A 26,803-nucleotide genomic window follows, 5' to 3' on the forward strand; every position below is an offset into this window, starting at 1 on the left:
ATGTACTTCGACTTAGCTGTGAAGTTTTTGGCGAGAAGAATCCCAATCAGATCTGAGGTGAACTTGATGGATGGGATGAACGAAAAGCGAAAGAAGGGTGTAAGTAAGTGTGGAAGCACGAGAAATGTAATGATGACTGGCAAAGAAGAATGATATGTGTTTGCTTGGTCCCCGAGGTGGCTGGGAAGGTAAGAAAATGGTATGGTGCATGGCTGGGTGAATGATGAAGCAAGGATGGGTGGAAGGAGAACAGCCTGGGTGGGTGAGACAGAAACTGTATGTGTGCAATATACTTTGAATGGATGGATGCCTGGATCATTCATGGTACTATCTGACTCTTAGATAGCATATGTGAATCTAGAGAGAGTAGACGGTCACTGGATGAACTAAGTGTTACTTTGAAGAGCATGTAACACCGCACCCGCACGTCCGTTCCAGTGTAGGAAAGGCAAGGAAAAGAAGTTGTAACGTTGTCCAAAGACTACCATGAATAGTAGCAGTAGTTTGTATTGCAACTGCAAGCACAGCATATATCCAGTTATTACGGTGGGCACTCCCTACCTCCCTTAATAACTTTAGTTTAGTAGTAGTACGTCATTCATGTGTGGGGGTATCACTGTTCACTCAATAATAAGCAAAGCACCTAAAGTCATCCCATATGTCATCAAATACATCCCATGTGAAGTGATAGATAATCAGATAATTTAGCTTCTTCATTTTCCTTTTCTAATACTCATTTGCACTGTAGGGTGAAAGCTAAATTAATTAAGCAGTAGCCCTTTTAACAGAGTATTCTCAGTGCCACCCGTAATAGAAAAGTAAGAGCTTCACCACCTGCATGTACTGGACCGGTACAGTAACGCAAGTCTGTCTCACTCACCATGGTGTGCGTCTGTTTTTCTCGGGTGCAAGTTCACTGCGCTGGCATTATGCCGGCTTGCATAAGATAACGTACCAATTGTCCTAAACAAGAGAGAAGAAGAAGAATAAGAGTGGTGTACTGTCATAGTCGACTGTAATAGAAGTCCATAGTGCTCGTAGAATTTGTTCCTTAAACTCCCACTAATGTTAGAGCAAGGATGAAGAAGTCGGAGGTTACATAGATACTGTCCTCAATAGTTATGCACTGTGCTTTCAATTTGCTACTTGTACTGTGACAACTTTCTGCTCAATCATTTTGTGTTAATCTTAAGGAGCATTGGTTACAGACTATGTCTTTCTTTTTTCATGTAGTTGCTCCTTCCAAATCCAAGACACCATCAAGGAGGAAGGAGCAGGCTCGAATGGCCCGGCAACGGAGGCTGGATGCCACTGTTGCTGAATATCGGCGGCTGGTGGCCCTGGAGGAGGAGGAGACGCAGTCTGGAACAACAACAACGTCCACTGGGACAGCTGCCTCCTCCTCCGTGCGGGCTGCCAGCCAGCGCAGTGCTCCAGCGGTACGGAGCCGGGCTACCAAAGCCAAACGCCACCGCCCAGCAGCAAAGAAAGCAGCTGCCCCTCACAGGATTTGCAAGGCACACCGGCGCCGCTTATCCCTCAGACTGTCCTACCTGGAGCAGGAGGTCCATAATTATAAGAACGTGGTGGAGGGCCTCCGCTTCGAACTTGCCACCCTCCGCAAGGAGCATGATGCCCTGGCTGCTAATTCCAACAGCACCCTGCCATAGTGTCCCTTGCCCCTTTTTTAGAGACTTTTGGGGGGTGGGAATTGGGAGTTGTGATTTTTGGGGACTTTTGAAGGACAATCGTTGGGGTTAGGGAGGGTCTTGCGGGAGATTCTTTTGTTAGGGCTATAAAAATATACTTTTTGAAACTTTATCTGACCATACCTGTTTTTTACTGCTTTTGAGTCTGGTGGGTGGGGGTTTAACATAACAGTAAGTTTGTTTTCCTGAATAGTCCTAGGACTTTAGTAGTACTACCGTCAATCAAATCTCTCGTCTCTCCTAATACTCCATTATACTACCTCCAACCAAACGCCTATCTTACCTGTAATTTCTGTTTGCAAGTAGGGCTAGGCCCAGGGCTGGCTCCACGGGAAACAGCAAATAAGGTTGGCAATCCTGGGCGGATAAAATTTCCTCATAGCGGTGGTACTACTGGTGTGACACAGTGGCAGTTGCTTGCCTATGAAAAAAAGAAAATGAAATCTGGTTTGTCCTCCTGAGCAATACAAAGGTACAATACAGAATATAGCAGGTGACAGAAGTACACTAGAACAGTGCCACGTTGTAGCCTAACAAATGTTAAAGTATAACTAATCCGGTTGAAGTTCTTTGACATTAGCCATGGGTCTTTGTCAAGCAGAGTAAGAATATATCCTCGGATTTCTTCACCAGCCTGTTGCTATCACCTTATCCTCCCCAGCAAGTGTGTGGATTTATTGCTGTAATTTAGTCACACATCAATCAAAACCACACAGCCCGGGGGAAGAGGGTTAGGGTTTGAAAAATGGATGGGTACGGGGGTTTTTGGGAAAGGTTTTGGGAGACAAGAAAAAGTAGCACAGCATGGACGAACAATTGTGAACATAAACAAATCTTTGGGTACAAACCTATCCCTCAATCTTTGAAAGTGCATACACTACTGTAACTGCATGCATGTCAGTTAAAAGTAATTAGTACTTTCGACAACTGTGGAAGAAAGAATGCGACAGTACAGGGCGTGGGTGGAAATATTGATAACTATATTCAACATAAGGTCTCTGTAGCCAGATACCTGAGAGCCTTGCTGGTCACTATAAATCCATTCACAACAACACTCAATGGGGTTGGTCTGGAAGGTGTCAGGTTTACTCCCCGTGATCCAGTCGATGCAAATATGGTTCCACCTCCAAATGTCACCAACACCCAGAAGTGTAAACACAGGGTGTTCGAGGCATTAGGCGGGGGAGAAAAATAACAAACTAAAATAAAAAATGTGGGATGGGTAAAGGTAGGGTCAGCAGGGAAAGGATACCTGTAACAGAAGACAAGACAGGCATCAGTGAAGTGCTGTCCTAACATACAAGGGTACTCTCATATAGTCTCACTAAATAGTCTGCAAGTCTCCCGCCTACTCATGGGAAATGTAGTTTCATAGTACGGTAGGCGCTTAGGGGCTGCGTAACCTGACAGAAGGTATAGTAGATAGAAAAGGAGAAATTGCTTTTTTTCTAGGTGTCCCCTCACTCACCAGGGTTGCCCCTTGGTGACATGCTTCATCATTGGGGCCATCCCAGTCCTCTACGGCCTGGGGCGTGCTGCGACTTGCGAATTACGTAGGAGCACTTACAAATGACTATGTGTGGTGCAGATGTGATAGTGGAGTGGACTAAGTGATGTGTTAAGGGATCAATGTAGAAGCAGAGAGAGAGCCAAGAAATGCAGTCACAGTCAGAGAAAAAGGCAAGGGATACTGTATCTATGTGGTTGTAGTGGTCCTGTTGGAAGTGGTAAGTAAGTTGCCCGCAGAAAAAAAATCCTCCTATTAGCGGCACTCCTCCATTGCAGCCGACGCTTCGTCCATCGATGTTGGTCACCAGAAGACACCCTGTCCACTGCCTGCCTGATGCTGAATTGTGGCTCGCTACTGTGAAGCCTGACTCCATCCTTTTTTCCCCATTGCAGAGACTGAAACCCGGCCTGTAATTATTCAACGAAAAACAGGAAGTGATATAATATTACAACACCACTGATAAATAAATATAAGGCATGTAGGCTGTGGAGTGCAAAAAGTCACAATTTGTTTTTCCTAGTAGACAGTACAATGTTTTTGAAAGTGCGTACTCTGAGTCACCTTTTGAAGGATGTATGGGCAAATTAATGTATCGGATCTTGCCCCTCAAGCTAGGTGTACTGTAAACTGTGTTTTAGAACAAAATTAGATCTTCCTAGCAGTGCTCCCACCCAGACCCTTACTAAAGCCAGTCGCAAAAATGTAGAAGACCCCCAATCAAATCTCAAAAAACGAGGCCTAGCAGAAAACTGGTGACAAAACTTACTTTGAAAGTAAAAGTAGGCCGAAGTACCCTAATTACCCATTACCCACCGTGGATTGCATTCAAACCACTTGCAAGCAACCAAGCAAAAGTAGCCATAGCCAGCATCGCTCCAAGACTCGAAATCCCCCCCACTCAAACACATGCAATAGAAATACTGCTAACCCTAACGAACCCTAAGTTAAGAATAGTGGCAAAGGCTTTCTTTAACTATGCCAAATCCCCCCTTTCCCACCATGGATTTTCTTCAAATGACTTGCAACCAAAATTACACATTCTCACGAGTGCTCTAAGACCCCAGAACTCAGTTTGAAAAATCTAGAACACCCCGAAACACATGCAATCCTGCTGCTAGGGCTAACCCTAACGAACCCTAAGTTACAAAAAGTGCCAAAACTAAAGGCTTTTCCGCGCGGATTTTGTCCCAACCACTTCTACCCGGTATTAGACCTTCCCAGGAATGCCCCAAGACCCGGCAACCCACCCGCCAAGAAGCGTAACACCCCCAAACAGGCCAAAAGCAAAATCTCATACTTGCAATATTTCTGGGCCTTCGGTCCAAACGCGCTGCGTAGCTAGGCCATAAGTCGGGGTTGGCACGACGGATTTCCTGAAAAGCAAATGCAATCAAGATTAGAGTGTCCCAGCAGTGCTCCCAGACCACGAAACTCACCCGCAAACAGACGGAACCCCCCCTAAGAGCACCTCAAAGGCAAGCAAGTCATCAAAAACACAAAAAAAATTCCGCCTGGGATTTGGTCCAAAACACTTTTATCCGGTATTAGAGCTTCCCAGCAATGGCCCCAGAGCCGTCAACCCAGGAGAAAACGAGTAGAAGACCCCCAAACAGCCAAAGAGCAAAAGTACAAAAATGGGGACTTAGTCACTTTTTCACAAATTTCCCAAATCACTCCGCGCGCGCTCTGCAGCTAGGCCCTAAGTCCCCTCAGCCACCATGGATTTGCTTCAAACCTCTTGCAAAGTAAAGTATATATAGCCAGCAGTGCTCCCACACCACGAAACTCACCCGCAAACACCAGGAAGCCCCCCAAACAGGCCCCCGAAAACGCTACATAGAGCAAAATGTCAGAAATAGCCCAAAAAAAAATCGGCCTGGATTTTGTCCCAACCACTTCTACCCGGTATTAGACCTTCCCAGGAATGCCCCAAGACCCGGCAACCCACCCGCCAAGAAGCATAACACCCCCAAACAGGCCAAAAGCAAAATCTCATACTTGCAATATTTCTGGGCCTTCGGTCCAAACGCGCTGCGTAGCTAGGCCATAAGTCGGGGTTGGCACGACGGATTTCCTGAAAAGCAAATGCAATCAAGATTAGAGTGTCCCAGCAGTGCTCCCAGACCACGAAACTCACCCGCAAACACCAGGAAGCCCCCCAAACAGGCCCCCGAAAACGCTACATAGAGCAAAATGTCTGAAATAGCCCAAAAAAAATCGGCCTGGATTTTGTCCCAACCACTTCTACCCGGTATTAGACCTTCCCAGGAATGCCCCAAGACCCGGCAACCCACCCGCCAAGAAGCATAACACCCCCAAACAGGCCAAAAGCAAAATCTCATACTTGCAATATTTCTGGGCCTTCGGTCCAAACGCGCTGCGTAGCTAGGCCATAAGTCGGGGTTGGCACGACGGATTTCCTGAAAAGCAAATGCAATCAAGATTAGAGTGTCCCAGCAGTGCTCCCAGACCACGAAACTCACCCGCAAACACCAGGAAGCCCCCCAAACAGGCCCCCGAAAACGCTACATAGAGCAAAATGTCTGAAATAGCCCAAAAAAAATCGGCCTGGATTTTGTCCCAACCACTTCTACCCGGTATTAGACCTTCCCAGGAATGCCCCAAGACCCGGCAACCCACCCGCCAAGAAGCATAACACCCCCAAACAGGCCAAAAGCAAAATCTCATACTTGCAATATTTCTGGGCCTTCGGTCCAAACGCGCTGCGTAGCTAGGCCATAAGTCGGGGTTGGCACGACGGATTTCCTGAAAAGCAAATGCAATCAAGATTAGAGTGTCCCAGCAGTGCTCCCAGACCACGAAACTCACCCGCAAACACCAGGAAGCCCCCCAAACAGGCCCCCGAAAACGCTACATAGAGCAAAATGTCTGAAATAGCCCAAAAAAAATCGGCCTGGATTTTGTCCCAACCACTTCTACCCGGTATTAGACCTTCCCAGGAATGCCCCAAGACCCGGCAACCCACCCGCCAAGAAGCATAACACCCCCAAACAGGCCAAAAGCAAAATCTCATACTTGCAATATTTCTGGGCCTTCGGTCCAAACGCGCTGCGTAGCTAGGCCATAAGTCGGGGTTGGCACGACGGATTTCCTGAAAAGCAAATGCAATCAAGATTAGAGTGTCCCAGCAGTGCTCCCAGACCACGAAACTCACCCGCAAACACCAGGAAGCCCCCCAAACAGGCCCCCGAAAACGCTACATAGAGCAAAATGTCTGAAATAGCCCAAAAAAAATCGGCCTGGATTTTGTCCCAACCACTTCTACCCGGTATTAGACCTTCCCAGGAATGCCCCAAGACCCGGCAACCCACCCGCCAAGAAGCATAACACCCCCAAACAGGCCAAAAGCAAAATCTCATACTTGCAATATTTCTGGGCCTTCGGTTCAAACGCGCTGCGTAGCTAGGCCATAAGTCGGGGTTGGCACGACGGATTTCCTGAAAAGCAAATGCAATCAAGATTAGAGTGTCCCAGCAGTGCTCCCAGACCACGAAACTCACCCGCAAACACCAGGAAGCCCCCCAAACAGGCCCCCGAAAACGCTACATAGAGCAAAATGTCTGAAATAGCCCAAAAAAAATCGGCCTGGATTTTGTCCCAACCACTTCTACCCGGTATTAGACCTTCCCAGGAATGCCCCAAGACCCGGCAACCCACCCGCCAAGAAGCATAACACCCCCAAACAGGCCAAAAGCAAAATCTCATACTTGCAATATTTCTGGGCCTTCGGTCCAAACGCGCTGCGTAGCTAGGCCATAAGTCGGGGTTGGCACGACGGATTTCCTGAAAAGCAAATGCAATCAAGATTAGAGTGTCCCAGCAGTGCTCCCAGACCACGAAACTCACCCGCAAACACCAGGAAGCCCCCCAAACAGGCCCCCGAAAACGCTACATAGAGCAAAATGTCTGAAATAGCCCAAAAAAAATCGGCCTGGATTTTGTCCCAACCACTTCTACCCGGTATTAGACCTTCCCAGGAATGCCCCAAGACCCGGCAACCCACCCGCCAAGAAGCATAACACCCCCAAACAGGCCAAAAGCAAAATCTCATACTTGCAATATTTCTGGGCCTTCGGTCCAAACGCGCTGCGTAGCTAGGCCATAAGTCGGGGTTGGCACGACGGATTTCCTGAAAAGCAAATGCAATCAAGATTAGAGTGTCCCAGCAGTGCTCCCAGACCACGAAACTCACCCGCAAACACCAGGAAGCCCCCCAAACAGGCCCCCGAAAACGCTACATAGAGCAAAATGTCTGAAATAGCCCAAAAAAAATCGGCCTGGATTTTGTCCCAACCACTTCTACCCGGTATTAGACCTTCCCAGGAATGCCCCAAGACCCGGCAACCCACCCGCCAAGAAGTATAACACCCCCAAACAGGCCAAAAGCAAACTCTCATACTTGCAATATTTCTGGGCCTTCGGTCCAAACGCGCTGCGTAGCTGGGCCATAAGTCGGGGTTGGCACGACGGATTTCCTGAAAAGCAAATGCAATCAAGATTAGAGTGTCCCAGCAATGCTCTCAGACCATGAAACTCACCCACAAACAGACGGAACCCCCCCTAAGAGCACCTCAAAGGCAAGCAAGTCATCAAAAACACAAAAAAATTTCCGCCTCGGATTTGGCACAAACCACTTTTAGTGCTTCCCAGCAATGGCCCCAGACCCGTCAACTCACCTGCAAAGAGGTAGAACAACACCCCCACAAGTGCTGAGTCTTTCTTCATTGGGCGTAAACCAGCCCTCTGCTTTGATGGAAATAGGAGTCTGGAGGAGGAGGATAGAGGAGCATGTTCTTCTGAACTTGTGAACCTGAGGAATGCAGACTGCGGCACCTTCAAATAAATTAGCAAACAAGTGAAGACAGTTCTGCTGATGGGCTTGTCTTTGTGATTATCTGATTAAAGTTTGAATTATATTAACTGTGCACAACAAAGAAAGACAGACACACAGGAATAAAAGTGAATAAGGATGAAAAAGAAAGTTATTGATTCGTTGTCTCATTTTCAGGGCTCGAAGTCGGAATCACGGTCCAGGAATAAGAATAAGGCTTCGTCATCATACTCTGCGAATTCAGCCCGGGTGAGGTCAGTGCCACCTGACAGAGTAGAAATTCCCTCATCTATGGTGCTGGCCACCTCCTCTTCATCCGGCACGCTCTCTCGTACTCTTATATCTGGTGGTATGAGGTGCTGATTCATCTTGATCATTGTTAACCTCTCCACATTTTTGGGCGAGAGGCGGCTCCGTTTGGGAGTTACAATCCCACCAGCCGCACTGAAAACCCGTTCAGAAGACACACTTGCGAGTGGGCAAGACAAGTAGTTTAAAGCCAGGTTGGTGAGCTGTGGCCACAATTCTTTTTTCCCATGCCAATACGCCAATGGGTCAGAATTAACATAGACCTCTGTGGAGTCATTCAGATAGTCCTTCACCATCGACTCAAGGTCCTCCTCCAAGGTTCCTCCACTTTGCGTAGCTCTTGCTGTGCCTCTGGCCTTTTGAGAACCAAACCCACGCAGAGCTAGCCAATCCTCTTCAGCCTCCAATCTTTCTGCTGTCTTTCGTGCAGATGATGCGGTTGCCGGTGTCTTTAACGGCTGAGAGGTCACTTGTGCCACAGCCACAGGTGCAGAAGTGGATTGTTTTGACTGGGGATGGCCTGCTGATGTACTGCCATTTCCTTCAATTTCCAGCCGTTCTGTTTCAAACTTCTTGGCTGACAAGGCTAGCCAACGTTTGTACTTTGTAACATCTTCATCAGCAAAAGGAAAGAATGCTCTGCCTGCCAGCGCCTTTTTGTAGCGTGGATCCAGAATAGTAGCACAAATGTAATGCTGTTCTGAGTGGATCTTTTGAAGACGTTCATCACCTTGTAGGAGCTCTAATAATTTCTCAGCCAGAAGCAAAGAGTCTTTCTTTTTGTCATCTTTTCGAAACACAGAACACACCTCCTTCAGTTGGTCCTCCAGCATGTACAACAATGGGATAGCTTTTCCCAAATTAGAGTCCTCCTTGCTGACTGCACGTGTGAAGACCTCAAAAGGACGAAGCATGCGTGTTAGGCTTTCAACTATGTTCCATTGCGGCCCACCCATCCTCAGCTCCTCTATACCCTCTTTCAAGAAATATTGATCGAGTTGCGTATACTGCTCATACAGACGCTCAAGCATGTAGAAGGTTGAGTTCCAACGTGTTACCACCTCCTGGATGAGTGCTTTCACTGGCATTTGACTTTGATATAGCATGCTCCTCAGCTGCTTGCGGGCCTTAAAAGAATGCCTGAAATGCTTGCAAATTTTTCGGCAGTTCTCCAATACACTGTACGCTGCACTGCGTTTATTACCCAAGAATTTTTGGACAACCAGGTTTATACAGTGCGCCAAACACGGCACTCTGAAATAGTAACCGTCCCTCATGGCCTTAACTATATTGGAGCCATTGTCTGTGGAAACATAACCAACCTTGCGTTTTAGTGGGGACAGACAGTTAAGGACCTTTGTGTTAAAGACATCCAAAATGTTTTCTGCTGTGTGACGTTTCTCCAAACCAAACATGGCTAGTGTTGCATGTTTCCGAGCACCTTTAAAAACAATGTTAGTGTCAACACCTGAGTTTAGCTTTGCTTTAGCCCCTGAAAAAGAGACCCAGTGTGCAGTGATGCACATGTAATCAGCGCCTGCGCCACTGGTCCACATGTCTGTTGTCAGATGTATAGTGTGAACAGCACTCTTCTGCAAAGCTGCCCCAATCACCTTCAGAACATCTTCATGTAGTGCTGGAACCGCAACTCGGGCAAAATAGAACCGGCTAGGAACCTTCCATTTAGGGCAGAGCACTGTCACTAATTCTAGAAAACCAACCCCTTCTACAAAAGAAAAAGGGAGAAGGTCCAGAGCTAGCATTTTAGCCAGCTTAGTGTTATACAGACGGGTCATTGGGTGGTTGCGTTCATATTGCGCTTCTGTAAACAACATCTTTTTAATGTTGCCCTGGACCAATGATTTACAGGATGATGATGATCTCTTCGACCCAGTTACGCTCGCTGATGAACTTTTCCGCATTGATGTCTCACTCTCTCCCACACTCTTAGTGTGGCTCCCATGGGGTGTGCTGCTGACATGGGAACTGGGTGTAAGTGAAGTGTTTGAATCGTCTTCTACCTCCTCGTCATCAGCAGATGACAAATCAACGTTTTCATTACGTGCAATTCCGGCTTTCTTGACCGCCTCTAGGTGCGGAAACCATTCGACAGGGTGCCTTCTCTCAAGATGACCTCTCTGGCCTCCGGTACCATAGTTAGAACCAAGCTTACCACGACTAAATCGAAGCTTACAAAGGCTACAAATGGCTACGTTTTCCTTTTTTGGGCAAACACTAAAGAAGTCCCAAACTGGAGACTTGAAATGTCTTCGGGGGCCGGAGGAGGCGGCGATACTGGTGGTGGTGGTCCTGCTGCTAATGACAGATGAAGTGGAGGATGTGGATTGCCGAACTTCAGTACGTTTTGCACTTTCACCACCACGAATTGAGGTCGAGGACGAGGTGGGTACCTTCTTGCGAGGAAGAAATATGGAAGCGGTAGGTTTTGGTGTACTACTTAACTCCAAATCTAATGATTCCATTTCCATTGCCTCCTCGCCGACATCATCATCACGCTCAGCAGCTTCTCGGGATAGGGTCAAAATGTCTCTTTGCTGCATGCCCGGTGGGGCTGCAGTGACCTTTGTGATGACTGCCTCGTCGTCATCGTGAGAGGCTTCATCACCAGCAGTATCTGTCACTTCTTGTTGAGCCTCATCACACTCCATAGGTTTGAGTTTTTGGACGACCTTCCTTTTACGCTTAGGTACCGGTGGCAGATCATGGTGTGCCTCTGCCTCACTGTCAGACCGCAGTTGTCGTGGTTCCCAAGACAGATCACTTGCACCAGAACGAGGTGGGCTTGAAGAAGATGTAGACACCCCCCTTGATCTTTTCCTTGCTAGGGATGTGGAAGACAATGAATGATCATCAGGAGGAGTGGCTTCCAATGATACCTCAGCTTCATTGTCGATTTCCAAATGTGCCCCTACTTCGGGAGGAACAACTATTGTGGGCACTTGTGAACGTCCATGCACCTTTGCTTGCGCATCTCCTTTTGCTGCCTCTCCTTCCACATGTACTTGGGCGTGTACTTGCACATGGTGTTGTTGTTGCGGCTGTGGTTGTTCAACACTTGTCAGATGAGTTACAACAACCTGTGTTGATTCAGGGACATTGCTGCTACTTTCTTGCGATGAGCCAACATCACTGGTCGATGGTGATTGGAGAAGTACACTGACTGCCTCTGAAGCACTCAAGGGCTTTGACTTAAGTTGGCGTGGTGGTGGAGGCACTGAACCCAATGGAGCAGGGGTGCTGCTCTCAGGTTGGTCCCCAGCAGATCCTGCTGCTGCAGGCGTACTTTTTTTTTTGCTCCCAAAAAAAGTGGCGGGTGGCACACCAGCCTCCTTGGTAACTTGCTTCTTCTGCTCCTTACTAGCAACTTTCTTGCTAGAGGAGCTACGGAGAACTTTCTTTGGGGCCATCTTCTTCAGAGCAGGTCAGACAGCAGGCCGCAGTTGCACGAATTGTAGAGTTGTCTGAGGCCAGACGTGACGTCGCGTGACGTTATGCTGCACACACACACCGCTGCAGGACTTCTTCCTGGCACTGGTGGTTCTCTTGAGTCTTGTGCACCTAAAAAAAATGGAAGACAGAGGAACATCAGTTCAGTTATAGAGCACAAAAAAATCGAAAAACACTGCAAAATCAGCACAATCCCAATCCATCCATGCCCTCCATAATGTTTAAATTCAAGACAACCCACAGAAAGACTAGGCCCATGCAAGACTCACTACCCCTGGGCATAAATAAAGGTTGAAAAGTAGGCAAAATGGTTGGAGGCCTAACAACAAAGCCTGCATTCAAAATGGCCACTTGCCTGCCAAGCACATGGCCAGTGCCTGTAGCTGCACTCAAAATGGCCACCAGCCACATGGCATGTCCCTCCCCATGAACACCCCCAAAAATCGAAAAACACTGCAAAATCAGCACAATCCTATTCCATCCATGGCCTCCATGATGTTTAAATTCAAGACAGCCCACAGAAAGACTAGGCCCATGCTAGACTCAAATACCCCTGGTGAAAAGGCCCCAACAACAGGTCAAAAATCGAAAAACACAAAATTTTACAAAAAAAAAAAATCGAAAAACACAGAAAAATCAGCACAATCCCAATTCATCTATGGCCTCCATGATGTTTAAATTCAAGACAACCCACAGAAATACTAGGCCTATGCAAGACTCACTACCCCTGGCATAAATAAAGGTTGAAAAGTAGGCAAAATGGTTGGAGGCCTAACAACAAAGCCTGCATTCAAAATGGCCACTTGCCTGCCAGCACATGGCCAGTGCCTGTAGCTGCACTCAAAATGGCCACCAGCCACATGGCATGTCCCTCCCCATGAACACCCCCAAAAATCGAAAAACACTGCAAAATCAGCACAATCCCATTCCATCCATGATGTTTAAATTCAAGACAGCCCACAGAAAGACTAGGCCCCATGCACCACTCACTACCCCTGGTCAAGGCCCCAACAACAGGTCAAAAATCGAAAAACACAAAATTTTACAAAAAAAAAAAATCGAAAAACACAGAAAAATCAGCACAATCCCAATTCATCTATGGCCTCCATGATGTTTAAATTCAAGACAACCCACAGAAATACTAGGCCCATGCAAGACTCACTACCCCTGGCATAAATAAAGGTTGAAAAGTAGGCAAAATGGTTGGAGGCCTAACAACAAAGCCTGCATTCAAAATGGCCACTTGCCTGCCAGCACATGGCCAGTGCCTGTAGCTGCACTCAAAATGGCCACCAGCCACATGGCATGTCCCTCCCCATGAACACCCCCAAAAATCGAAAAACACTGCAAAATCAGCACAATCCCATTCCATCCATGATGTTTAAATTCAAGACAGCCCACAGAAAGACTAGGCCCCATGCACCACTCACTACCCCTGGTCAAGGCCCCAACAACAGGTCAAAAATCGAAAAACACAAAATTTTACAAAAAAAAAAAATCGAAAAACACAGAAAAATCAGCACAATCCCAATTCATCTATGGCCTCCATGATGTTTAAATTCAAGACAACCCACAGAAATACTAGGCCCATGCAAGACTCACTACCCCTGGCATAAATAAAGGTTGAAAAGTAGGCAAAATGGTTGGAGGCCTAACAACAAAGCCTGCATTCAAAATGGCCACTTGCCTGCCAGCACATGGCAAGTGCCTGTAGCTGCACTCAAAATGGCCACCAGCCACATGGCATGTCCCTCCCCATGAACACCCCCAAAAATCGAAAAACACTGCAAAATCAGCACAATCCCATTCCATCCATGGCCTCCATGATGTTTAAATTCAAGACAACCCACAGAAATACTAGGCCCATGCAAGACTCACTACCCCTGGCATAAATAAAGGTTGAAAAGTAGGCAAAATGGTTGGAGGCCTAACAACAAAGCCTGCATTCAAAATGGCCACTTGCCTGCCAGCACATGGCCAGTGCCTGTAGCTGCACTCAAAATGGCCACCAGCCACATGGCATGTCCCTCCCCATGAACACCCCCAAAAATCGAAAAACACTGCAAAATCAGCACAATCCCATTCCATCCATGATGTTTAAATTCAAGACAGCCCACAGAAAGACTAGGCCCCATGCACCACTCACTACCCCTGGTCAAGGCCCCAACAACAGGTCAAAAATCGAAAAACACAAAATTTTACAAAAAAAAAAAATCGAAAAACACAGAAAAATCAGCACAATCCCAATTCATCTATGGCCTCCATGATGTTTAAATTCAAGACAACCCACAGAAAGAATCAGTCCACCCACCACTGAGTACCCCTGGGAAAAGGCCCCAAAACAGCCCAAAAATCGAAAATCCCAAAATTTTAGTTGCAGCAACTGTAATGCCCCAAACAAACTTACTTGTAAAATTTCTAATCCAACAGTGATCCAAAGAAAGTCAAAAAGGCCTCAAATCCAAAGATCCAGCAGCATCCACAAAAGGTAATCCTTCCAGGTCCACATCCGAATGAAAAGTGACCAGGAGATGGACAAAGCACTGGGAGGAGCCTGCTGAACAGGAACAGGAAGTTGAAGACTATGGGGCACTTCCTTCCTCCCACCCCCCTGCCCCCCTCCCCAAAATGGACTCCTCGCTAAAAAAGTGCAGGCAAATGTCAAACTAAGGAGTTATTCACATAAAAATCATCATTTCTAGAAGGTTTATGCTGCTTGCTGGTGGATTTCTTGTGCAGAATTGCAAATTTATATTTTCGCTCGCCGCATCTCAAATCTCGCAATTGCGAAGTACCGCGAGACGTGATCTCGCCGTACTCGCGTTGACAAACTATCGCTGGCAAGCCGCGATGACGTAATCGCGCTCGCAAATTCCCGCGGGATCACACAGCAAGATCCAAAATGGCGCAGCACTCGCAAACTATCGAAAAAAACAACTCGGCAAACGATGATAAACGCCGCGCGCCGCAAAAATTGTATCACCAACGCCGCGCGCCGCCAAAAAAATCCGCTGCGTGCGAATTTGCGGATTTTGCGGGAAATCCGCAAATCTCGCGGATTGCGGATTTCCCGAAAATCCGCAAAATCCGCGAGCGGAACGGATTTTCCGCCCATGCTTACTGGAGACGACTGATGTTCTTTCCCGTCGTCCCCAGATATAGCATATTGCCGTAGTCCAGTCGCGCCGTTACCAGGGCATGCACCAGCGTCCTACGGGCCTCCACCGGGAGCAAGTCCAGGATCTTCCGTAGGCTTATTAGGACACCGAAGCATACCCCCACAACACGGCTGATCTGGGGTCTGAATGTAAGGTCAGCATCAAGCCATACCCCAAGATTTCTGGCTTCTTGACACGGGGTAGGTGTCAACCCCAGGCAGGGTGGCAACCATGCTGACAATCACACTGACGGGCCTCCCCCCACCACAAGCACCTCAGTCTTGCTGCCGTTTAATTTAAGGCAGTTGGCAGACATCCAGGCTGCCAACTCCTGCATGCAAACTCTAAAGTTCTCTGCAGCAAGACCGGGCGCGCGCGATAGGGAGATGGCCAGCTGCGTGTCGTCGGCGTACGACACTATGCGGAGCCCATGGCTCTCTACTATGGTACCCACTGGGGAGACATACAGGTTAAAAAGAGTCGGGCTCAGGGACGACCCCTGGGGCATGCCCTGACCCAGATGAACCACTCTCGAATAGTAGTCTCCCTGCCTCACCTGAAAGCCTCTGTCAGTCAGAAAAGACTGGATCCACTTCAGCGCAGCACCAGAGATCCCACCTTTGTTCAGACACTGTAGCAAGGTGGCATGGGCTACAGTGTCGAATGCTGCGCTGAGATCTAACAGGATCAAGACCATTGTTTTGCCTTCATCCACCTCCTGCCTCAAGGTCTCAACTGCCCTAAGTAGGGCTGACTCCGTAGAATGTTGTGGCCGGAATCCGAACTGAGTATCGTGAAGGAGACTTGCCTCCTCCATTAACTGCATGTTCACGGCCTTCTCCGCCACTTTGGCCATGTAGGGTAACAGGGAAATTGGGCGAAGAGTTTCCAATTTTTCAAAGCTGATGTTTGGCTTCTTTTGCAGGGGGAGCACAACCGCCTGTTTCCAGTCTTTGGGCACAGTATGGGTCCTAAAAGAGACATCTAAAAGATGCCTAATGTAGGGCTCCAAGAGCGGTAGGCTGTTGGCCAAATGTTTAGGGGATATCAGGTCCCTGGGAGAGCCCGATTTTACCCACCTACAGATCTGTATCAGTATTTCTGGAGGAGGAGTAATGAATTTGGCAAGCACAGGGGAACCCTCAATTTCCCTAGGAGATTCAACAAACTCAGATCCTGTCATGATCTGGCTAGGGAAGGAGGAGTATATTTTAGAGACTTTTTCCGCGAAGAAATCCGCTATACAATTGCACGAGACCACCGAGCAGTCTCCGGGTGCAGTGGCGGACTTTCCAGCCGAAAGAGTCTTGTAGATCAGGAATAATTCTTTCGCGGAGTTCTCTGCCTCTCTGATTTTATCGGCATTGTAGGTTGCTTTGGCCTTCCTAATCTTCCCATGGTAAATACGCCTCTTTACTAAGGGGCAGATTTATGTTAACTGGCGCATCCCCAGGGATGCGCCAGTTAATGTGCGCCACAGTGCACCACAGCTCCGCCACCCATGGTGCGCCGCATTTACAATGCGGCGCACCATGGGGCAAAAACATCACAGATGCGTGACGCATCTGTGCCGTTAAGTGGCGCATTGCTGGAGTTGCGTCGCAAGCGGGACGCAGCTCCAGCAAGGCTCGGGGGTGCCCCATCTCTGCAATGCTGCGTCAAGACCTACGCCTGCTTCAAGCAGGCGCAGGCTTTTGACGCAGCATTGGCCAGAAAGTGACTGAGTGAAATCTTATAGATTTTACTCAGCCACTTTTAGGAGGTGTTCCTACGCAGGAACGCCCCCCCTGCGCAGGAACGCCTCCTGATGGCGCAGGGCATTACAACGTAACGCATCTCCTAGATGCGTCACGTTGTAAATAGGGCGCATTGTTTGCGCCGCTGTTGCGTCAAATAAAGTGACGCAATTGCGGCGCAAAGAGGCGCAAGGGCCTCATAAATCTGCCCCTAAGTATTCTTGTTTAACCTGGGCCCTAAAGGCTACCGCCACTGCCTCTCTGAGCACTTGCACTCCGCCTTAGCTGCCCACAGCTCGTCGCTGTACCACGGGGCCATACTCCGAGTACGGCAACCCGCCTTCTTCCGGCAGAGAGGGGCCGTACGATCCAGAGCCTCCGTGATACGTTTGGTCAAATTGTTACTGGCTGTTTCCGCGTCCTCACCCCCCCGGCCCCCTCCCACTGTCAGTGCCGCATTAAATATTGCTGGCGAAAATTTAGTCCACTTGCGGCTAAGATAGTTGAGGGATATCTTTTCCGATGCTCTACTGGCAGGGATACGCACCACAAAGGGCACCAGGGAGTGGTCCGACCAGGGGACAGGGCTGACAGCTTTGACCTCTACCTCCCCCCAGTTGGCAAATATCGGGTCCAATAAATGACCCATCTGATGGGTGGGGGACTTTACTCTTTGCTCTAGCTGCAGGGCCTGTAGTTCTTGCCTGAGGTCCACTGCCCCCCTGTTCAGGGGATCTTCCAGATGGATGTTAAGATCCCCCAACACGAGGAACTTATTTCTGCGTAGTGCGGCCTCAGTGCAACCCTCTACCGGACTCTCTGTGAACCTAGTGTACGGGCCAGGTGGTCGGTAGATCTGAAAGCCCTTCACTGTGTAGCCACCGTTCACTTTAATAGTGAAAGAGCCTGCCTCACTATCAGAGATAGGTGCTGGCTACATTTGGCAGCATAACGGCTGTTTAAATATGATGGCTATGCCCCCCCCTCTACCCAGTGGTCTATCCTGCCTAATCATTAGGTAGCCCTCAGGGAGGGCCTTAGCTATGTCTGCGGCGGAGACCCCATCCAGCCATGTCTATGTGAGGAACAGGAGGTCAAAATGATTCTCTATGAGTAGGTCATAGACATCTAATCTATGTTTGGGCAAGGATCTCACATTCAACAACCCACAGATTAGGCTAGTATACTCCTGTTTCCCCTCTCTCATCGTCTTGCAGCAAAACCTGCAGTGCTCGCAGTCCACATCCATCTCCACTCTCATGCTTTGCTGGCACACCCTGGGGATATAACTGTGGAGAGTCAAAATTTGCTCTCTGCTCCATCGTATCCTTCTCCCCAACTGACCAGGGGTTTGGGCCCTGGCCCGTGCCCGGCTGCGGACGGGCGCAGATGGGCTCGCCTTTGGCGAGCCTTCGGCGCTCCCGCTACGCTCGTCCGCTGCGCTGCCGCGCTGACATCCGCCTTTTAACCTCCCCCAGCATCTGAAACACTAGAGCGCTGGCCGCGCACCGGAAGTATCTGGCTTGGGCCTTCCACGCCCTCTGCACGAACGGTGCTGGTCACTGGCGTCAGAACGGGGCGGGAAGGAAGAAAACAAGCCCAGCCCTCCTGCGTGTTGTTGCTGCCGCTGCCGCTGCCGTCAGGTAGGAAACACTGCCCCAGTTAACTTTCCCCAACAGTCTAGCTGTCAAAAGAAAAGATGCAGCAGGCTAGTTGCGCGGCCTTGCCTGGGTTTCACCACTGGCTCCAAAACAGCTTTTGAATAGCTCCTGTACGTCTGGAGATTGGTGGAGACTGCATGCTGGTCCCCTAGGTGGTCCGTAGGCAACCGGCATTAGGTCAGTGTGGCTTGTGCCTCTAAGGGGGAGAAACCTGCAAACGGCATGCATGTTCTTTTTCCCCCCCCCCTTGGCTATATCTTTGCACATTCTGACCTGTCTGGTGCCCGGGTAGGCTTGTCTGCTGCTGTTTTGTCTCTAACCTCAATATTTATTTATTTATTTGAGTACCAGACTGGCATACCAACTTAGACTTTACTACGTTGCTGGAACTGTTAGAACCATCTGTGGGTGTCTATAGTATATATCCCTGCAAGTTTGTGATTTCATTCTCAAGCCTCTGGAGCCTAGACCAATTTAGTTTCTGTATATATATATTTAAATATAGCATTTAAAAAAACGTTGAAATTCACTGAAAGAAAAAAAAGGTTTCAGGTACGTTATAGTTAGAAATTAGCATTTAAAAAAAACCTTAGAAATTCACTGAAAAAAACATAGGTTTCAGGGGCGTTACAGTTAGTTGGACATTTCACTCGTACAAAACCATATAACTTGCATTCTCGCAATGTTTTTTTTTTTCCGGCCGGATCCGCGGATTTTGCGGATTTAAAAAAAAAATATATATATTTTTTGGGCCCTGGGGGTATTTGTGGGACCCCCTAAGCAGGCCTAGGAGGTCAGGGTGTTTCTACCCTGCCTCCTTATTGTGTTTGGCACATTTGTTTTACTGATTACTTGTGCCTCTGTTCTACCGAGGCACAAGATGGCTGCCAACACTTCCTGGTTTAGAGTGTTGATAGCCAATTAGCATGCAGCTCGTGATCGGGAGGGTGCGCGGATCCTCCGCTGCCATAGATATCGAAACTTTTTTAATTTTGATTTTCTCAGCAACTACTGAATGGATTTACACCATTTAACAAAAAGGGATCTTTCTGGACCAAGGACTACCCTTTTGCCAAATTTGGTGTAATTCCATTCAGCAGTTCGGGCTGTAGTCGTGTCTAAAGTTTCCTATGGAAAATTGCATGAGGAAAACACGTTTTGGGACCCCCCTTTTTTCTGGGCCCCCGCTTGCCGAATCCCCCTGAAACTTTCAAGATAGGAGTGGACCAGAGTGCCCCGCGACTTTTGAGAATTTCACAAAGATTCGGCAACCGGCGCCAAAGGTATTGGGAATAGGATGTTGCAAATTTCCTATGGAAAATAAGTCCTAACTACAACTACATACTGGCGACCGCCGGTAGGTAATATATATATATATATATATATATATATATATATTGCCATGCTTCCTGGTGACACCTTTCCCAGTAAGAGGAGGTGTTAATGGGATAGAGCCGTGGCCATATGTACCTCTATTGATATCCCTCTTCACCAAAAGCGATCTAAGATCACAGACTATTTGAAGCCAAGCAAGCCAAGCAGTGATAAGGGAGGTCATCTCTGCCCCAGGTTTATGCATCAGTCACTGACCATTTCGATGGCAATGTATCACTTTTCAAGACAGTTTTTTACCATTCTCTTTCTCCCCTTTTGGAAGCAGAGGCTGAGAAATTGGAAGACTCCAACAGGAGCAATGTATCAAGTATATGGTCAGCTCTGTCAACAATATTACCAACTTTTCTAAGGCACATCAGTGGAACAGCTTAATAACTCACAGTCCATTTGATCAGCCAACAGACTGTAACAAAATTACAGGAAACTTTGCCTGTCAATAAGCTCTTTCCACCCCATGAATTCCAATTAAGTTGCATTTGCTGACCAATGCACTTTTAATGGTTAGTCCAGGTACGGCATGACCAGCCGCACACTTGTAGGCGAGAACCCCGGCAATCATGAAATTGGTTCTCAAAGTCATTGTTATCTTATGTCTGTATGGGGAAGTCTAACTTATTAAATCAATTGTTTGAGGCCTGAGGCATGTGTGGCTGTAGATACACATGCTATGCATACTGCTGCAATCTACTGCGGTGTACGCATGTTTGCAAGTTGTTTTTCACTGAAGAAGCCTTTCTAGTCACAAGGTAAGATGACTCATCTTCTTGGTAATACTGCGCATGGACATTGAATCCATTGTTAGTTTTTTGTTTTTTTCTACCATCCGCTTCAGGCGTGTATTGTTTTTGGGATCCTTCTAGTGCGCAATCCGCTCTACCCTCGTCAGTACTGTTTCAAACATGTTTTCCATCCCTCGCTTATCAAAATTTGCTAATGTAAAGTTCAAGGTAAACCAGGCGCAAATGGGAAGCGGTCCCCAAGTGAAATGCATCCCATTTTCCTTTAAGGAAAACAGGCTGAATTTAATAAGAAAAAAATCCTGCTTTATTGAAAAGGCAGTCACAGACATAGTGGTCTGCTGACCTGAGCAGGTCACCATCCCTCTGAGTGCCGGCCATTTCCAATGGGTCACAAATTGAGACCTGCCTCATAAATATTAAAGACGCAGGTCCCTTGCGACCCATTTGAGAATTGCAAACAGTGTCTCAGACACTCGTACATTCCATTTTGCGAGTTGTGAAACGTCGCAATTTTGGACACCCAAAATGGAATGATCATACATCTGGCCCCAAATGCTTAGCAGTAGTAACAACCCATCTAAGAAGACAACAAATTCATTTCTTCCCATATCTATAGGATTGGCTTATCAAAGCCAACACACACCTTCTTTGTCAAAAATACACTCAAATAACTATAAATCTCCTACGTTAGCTGAGATTAACAGTCAGCGCTCAGAAATCCCATTTTCAACCCTCAGAACTTCAACCATGTCTAGGAGCTATAATCAACACTCAAACAGGCCTAGGCTATCGAAATGTAGCCATAATTCAACATTTTAAAAACTGCTTCCACAATTTCAACTCAATTAGTATTTAACAGTCAAAACTTTTATGTGTCTCCTACGGATGATGGCATCATGCATTGGCATAGTGCCTCATGCAAGAATAAACATGTGCCCTCTCCAGAAATGTTTAGCATGACAGTGGATTCAGTCACAAGGTCAACTACACGATCTAGTCTTGGTAGACAGCTGCACCCATGACTCTCTGCAGTGGTGGAACACACAAAACTTATCGAAGTGCCGTTTGTCGACCCGTTGTTCTAACAGCAGATGTATCCTCACAGGATAGGGAGCTCATCTACAACATCTAACAGTTCAGGATCTTTGGAACACCAAACACCAGAATGTCCACCTCAACTACCTAGAGCTTCAAGATATTCACCTAGCATTGAAAGCATTTCTACCTCACCTTACAGACAAGGTTGTTCTAGTCCAGACAGACAATATGACAGCCATACTATTTTTAACAAGCATTGGCATAGCCAATAGGTCTCGGTTTTGGGGCCTTCTAAGTATTTAGTTATGCAGCACAATATCCTTGGTGCAATAACATCAACTGTTGCATGGCTAAAAACGTATGAGGTCCCAAAGGCGAGACCTATTGGCTATGCCAATGCTTGTTATTTTTTGGTCTTGGGGAAACCGGGCTAGTGCCAGGAGGGTCAAGGGTAAGTGGCAGGGAGGTGAGAAGTTAATGCCAGGAGGGACAAGGGTGACTGTCAGGCCATGGGGGTGAAGGGTGAGTGCCAGAGAGGTGAGGTGTGAGTGCCAGGGAGATGAGATGTAAGAGTCAGGAGGGTCAAGGGTGAGTGTCAGAGAAGGGAAGGGTGAGTGCCGAGAAGGGGAAGTATGAGTGCCAGGGGTGATGGGTAGCTGCCAGGTCAGGGGGGTGAAGGGCTAGTGCCACGGGGACGAAGGTTGAGTGCCATGGAGGTGAGATGTAAGAGTCAGGAGGGTCAACGGTGAGTGCCAGGGAGGGGAAGGGTGAGTGCAAGGGGTGAAGGGTAGCTGCCAGGCCAGGGGGATGACGGGCTAGTGCCATGGAGGTGAAGGGTGAGTGCCAAGGGGGCGAGTAGTGAATGCCAGGAGGGACATGGGTGAGTGTCACGGAAGTGAAGGATATGTGCCAGGGAGGGGAAGTAGGAGTACCAGGAGGGTCGAGGGTGAGTGTCAGGGAGGTGACAGTGAGTGTCACGGAGAGTCAATGCTGAGTGCCAGAGAGGGAGAAGGATGAGTGCCAGGTGTGAGGAGTGACTGCCAGGCCTGAGGAGTGAAGGGAGAGTGCCAGGGAGGTGAGGGGTGAGTGACAGACTGCAAACAGTAGTGAGCTGGGGACTAGAAGGAGGTGCAGAGATCATCACCCGACGTGTGCCAGGCTGGGACGCACCAGTGCCAGACCAGACTTGGGTGGATGCAAGAACCTCTGAAAGGCAGGTGCCAAGTCACTCGACACCTTAGTACAGGAGTGGGGTGCGCAGGAGAGAGTAACATCTTCAAACAAGAAACTATTCGAAATCCTGAAAACTCCACTTTATGGTCTTGCAACCTTATGTGGAAAATCATTAGCAAATGAATGGGCTTCCGTAGCGGACCTGCAGCTTGTTACAGCAACTTATCCAGATAAAGTTTGCATTGCAAATAAGCCAAAGCTAACACAATTTGAATTGGTAATGGTAAGATTCGCAATGAACTAGCAACAAGTTGAAAAAGCACCCGAGAATTGAACCGAGGATACAGAATAATAAAAATGGGGGCAATATTGGTCTCCTTTTCATAGCTGACAGCAAAAAAACAGGGTGTTGTGGAGGACTAGAATGTGTGGTTGTGTGTGTGGTTGTGGTTGTGTGTGTGGTTGTGGTTGTGTGTGTGATTGTGGTTGTTTGTGTGTGTGGTTGTGTGTGAGTGAGTGTGGTTGTGTGTGTTTGAGGTTGTGTGGTTATGTGTGTGGTTGTGTGTGGGGTTGTGTGTGTGTGGTTGTGTGTGTGGTTGTTTTCGTTTATGTGTGTGTGGTTGTGTGTGTGTGGTTTTGTGTGGTTGTGTGTGTATGGGTGTGTGTGTTTATGTGTGTGTGGTTGTGTGTGTGTATGTTGTGGTTGTGTATGTGGTTGTGTGTGTGGTTGTGTGTGTGGTTGTGTTTGTGTGTGTGTGGTTGTGTGGTGCTGTGTGGTAGTGTGTGTGGTTGTGTGTGGGGCTGTGTGTGTGGGGTTGGTGTGGTTGTGTGTGGTTGTGAATGTGTGTATGTGTGGTTGTGTGCATGTGTGGTTGTGGTTGTATGTGTGGTTGTGTGTGTGGTTGTGGTTGTGTGTGTGTGTGTGTGTGTGTGGTTGTGGATGTGTGTGTGTGGTTGTGGTTGTGTGTGTGTGTGTGGTTGTGATTGTCCGTGGGGTTGTGTGTGTGGTTGTGGTTGTATGTGTGTGGGTGTGTGTGTAAATGTAAATGTAAATGTACAGGAATTTATATAGCGCAAATCACTGAGCGGTTTCTAAGCGCTTGCTTAGGGAACCCATCCTGGTATTCCCCTGTGAGATAACCCCCGGCAGGGTATCCGCAAGGTGAAAGCCAGGCATCCCACCGTTGTGTGTGGTCATGTGTGTGGTTGTGTGTGTTTGTGGTTGTGGGTGTGGTTGTGTGTGTGGTTGTGTGTGTGTGTGGTTGGATGTGGGTGTGGGTATGTGGGGGTTTGTGTGTGTGGTTGTGGTTTTATGTGTGTGGTTGTTCTGGTTGTGTGGTTGGGTGTGGTTGTGGTTGTGTGTGTGCGTCTGTTGGTGTGTGGGTGTGTTTGTGTGGTTGTGTGTGTGTGTGTGTGGCTGCATGTGTGTGCGGTTGGTTGTGTGTCTGGCTGTGTGTGTGGTTTTGGTTGTGTGTGGTTGCGGTTGTGTGTGTGGTTGTAGTTGTGTGTGTGGTTGTGTGTGTAACAGTAATACTTAAAGCATCTCAAAATAAAGGAACACAAACATCGAGTTTGGAGAAAGACAAAGCACGTTGTAAGTCAAAGGGGCGCAGCAAAGCATTGACCTAACAACAAAACAAGATCACTTAGCGAAGACTGAGTGCTGATAATGGATACACACAGCCCATCATCTTAAGAGTTCGGTTGCAACCAATGTGCACGCAAACCTGCTCCCTCCTTATGAGTTGCACCCCATATTTCATGAGTTATAACTGCTGCACCCACCATAGCGCTTTGAGATCTAAAGTGCTACATAGGTCTAATCGACTAACCAGTCGCCAACATGCTGTGCTTTTAAAGAGAATAGGCCAAAAGTTTTCAGCTTCCTCATCATGTCCTCATGAAAGCGCCAACCCTGAATGGTGCATCGGACATGAAGCAGCCGCTGCGATCAGAAATAAACACTGTGAACGTTGTCCAGTATCACGGTAACATTTCCTTAATGTTCCTTAAGTCAAGTCACAAAACAGTAATACTAAAAGCATCTAAAAATAAAGGAACACTAACATCGAGTTTATGGAAAGAGAAAGCATGTTGTAAGTCAAATGGGCGCAACAGGGAGTGGTGCGCGCAATCAAACGCGCGGTGAGCGTTGCGCTTAATGAGCATGAGGAATGCCATATGGCACCTCTGTTCATAAGCGCGTGCCCGCGCACATACACTGCAAGCTGTAGGCTGGTGGTAGCAATTTTTGAAGCCCCTACTTAAAGTCTCGCCAGACCAGCGCAATCGCTGGGTCAGGTGAGACCTAAAAACAAGGGGGGACACTCGCTACAGTTGCCATGCCTCTCTCAGACCATTTGACATTGGGCATTACATCACAATATCCATGTACTAGAAGAACACCTCCCAGGGACGGACAACAACTTTGCTGACCTCCTCAGCAGGATTCGACAACAAGTCCACGAATGGGAACACCAACCTTAAAGTCCTACTCCCATACTTCCACAAATGGAGATTTCCACAAATAGATCTTTTTGCGACGGACATAGAATGCAAAATGCCCAAATTTCGCCTCCAGGTTCCCACACCCGCTATCCTGCGGCAATGCCCTATGGATGTATTGGTCAGCCTAGTCTTTTCCGCCTCGCCCTCTTCTTCCATTTCTGGTTTGGAAGCTCAGGCAGTTGTCTCCCACCCTCATTCTAGTAGCTGCCACATGGGCTCATCAACCAAATTCTTTAGACATTATTGCACATGCATGCCCCAACCTGAAGAGACAAAGGAATAAATGTGTCTCCCAATAGATCTATGGTAATTTTACAAAACACAGATGTTCATGTGAGATTGAAAACATATTTGATAATATTTTTGTGTGCTGATATAAGAACTCAGTTTTATGACATACAACCTTTCCTACTGGATAATTACGTTTTTTTTCCTCTTTTTGTTTTCTGCAAAGTTCTCCAGTTTGTCTGGTGCAACGACTCTGCTCTGTAAATATCTAAAATAAAGGATTGGTGGATGGATGGATATAGGTGGATGGATGGATGGATAGATGGCTAAATCTAATTGACTTTTCCTTTGTTTCACAGTACATTATTTCTGGGGCAATTTCGGTGGCAGCTGAGAAAAAAGGTACTTCAGGGCTGGTAAGTTTGGTGTTGACAAGAAGCTCAATGTTTCTGCCTGGAGAATTTCTATGATTAAAGGGAAATGGTTCGGTCTACGGGTTTTGTTTTTATTCTGAAATGGAAAATGCTTGTTGAACATTTTTTGCCCATTTTTTAAAATAGGAGCTCTGTTGACAAGTGACTGTAAGTGCCGACTCCTCAGGTTACCACAAGATTAGATGGGCCAAGGATTATCAGTTGAATGTTTTATTTGTATTTAGTTGGTGGTTACCTCAGTAAAACAATTGTAGGGCATTCGTGTGGTTCCTCAGCAGTGCACTCCTGCTTCATCGATTCCAAAACATCTACATAAAACTACATAAAAAACTTAATTTACTATGTTAGAGATAGGGGTTTATGAGGATTTCTTTAGTGTTAGTGCTTAAGAAGGATTATTCTTAGGATACGGTTTAGGATTATGCTTAGAGTAAGGGCTAGGGCTATGTTTAGGATTGGGCCGATGGGGAGAGAAATGCTTAGTATTAGACTTAGGATCAGGTTAGGGTACGTTGTATGGAAAGAGCTAGGCTTAGGGTGAGGCTTAGGGTTAAGCTTAGGTTCAGGGTTAGGTTTCAGTTAGAATAAATGCCAAGGTAAAAGGTAGGCTTATGTTTATGGTAAGATTTAGGCTTAGGGTGAAGTTGATGCTCAGCATTAGACTGGGTTAGAGAATATTATAGGTTTAGAGGTGGGCTTAAGCTAAGGATTGGGCTTAATGCAAGGGGAATGCTTACTGTTAGGCTTAAGGTTCAGGTTCTGGGTTAGAGTAAATGCTATGATAAGGGTAGGATTAAGTTAAGGTCTTGGTAGACTTCAGGTTCATTGGTGACTGAATATCCCCAAATTCTGGAGGAAACTAAATACAATATAAAGTCCTCAGG

General features: G+C 47.4%; 1 protein-coding gene across 3 annotated transcripts in view; it reads left to right on the forward strand.

The window, feature by feature from the left end:
- Positions 1-26,803, forward strand: part of LOC147740920 (membrane-spanning 4-domains subfamily A member 4A-like) — a 200,401-nt gene that overhangs the window by 129,502 nt on the left and 44,096 nt on the right. For all 3 annotated transcript variants that reach the window (XM_086952209.1, XM_086952207.1, XM_086952208.1), the window contains exon 4: positions 25,845-25,901. In XM_086952209.1, the coding sequence (XP_086808335.1) occupies positions 25,845-25,901 (57 nt within the window). The remainder of the gene's footprint in view (positions 1-25,844; positions 25,902-26,803) is intronic.

Source organism: Lissotriton vulgaris, chromosome 1_1 (assembly GCF_964263255.1).
Source record: "Lissotriton vulgaris chromosome 1_1, aLisVul1.2, whole genome shotgun sequence".
Taxonomy (NCBI): domain Eukaryota; kingdom Metazoa; phylum Chordata; class Amphibia; order Caudata; family Salamandridae; genus Lissotriton; species Lissotriton vulgaris.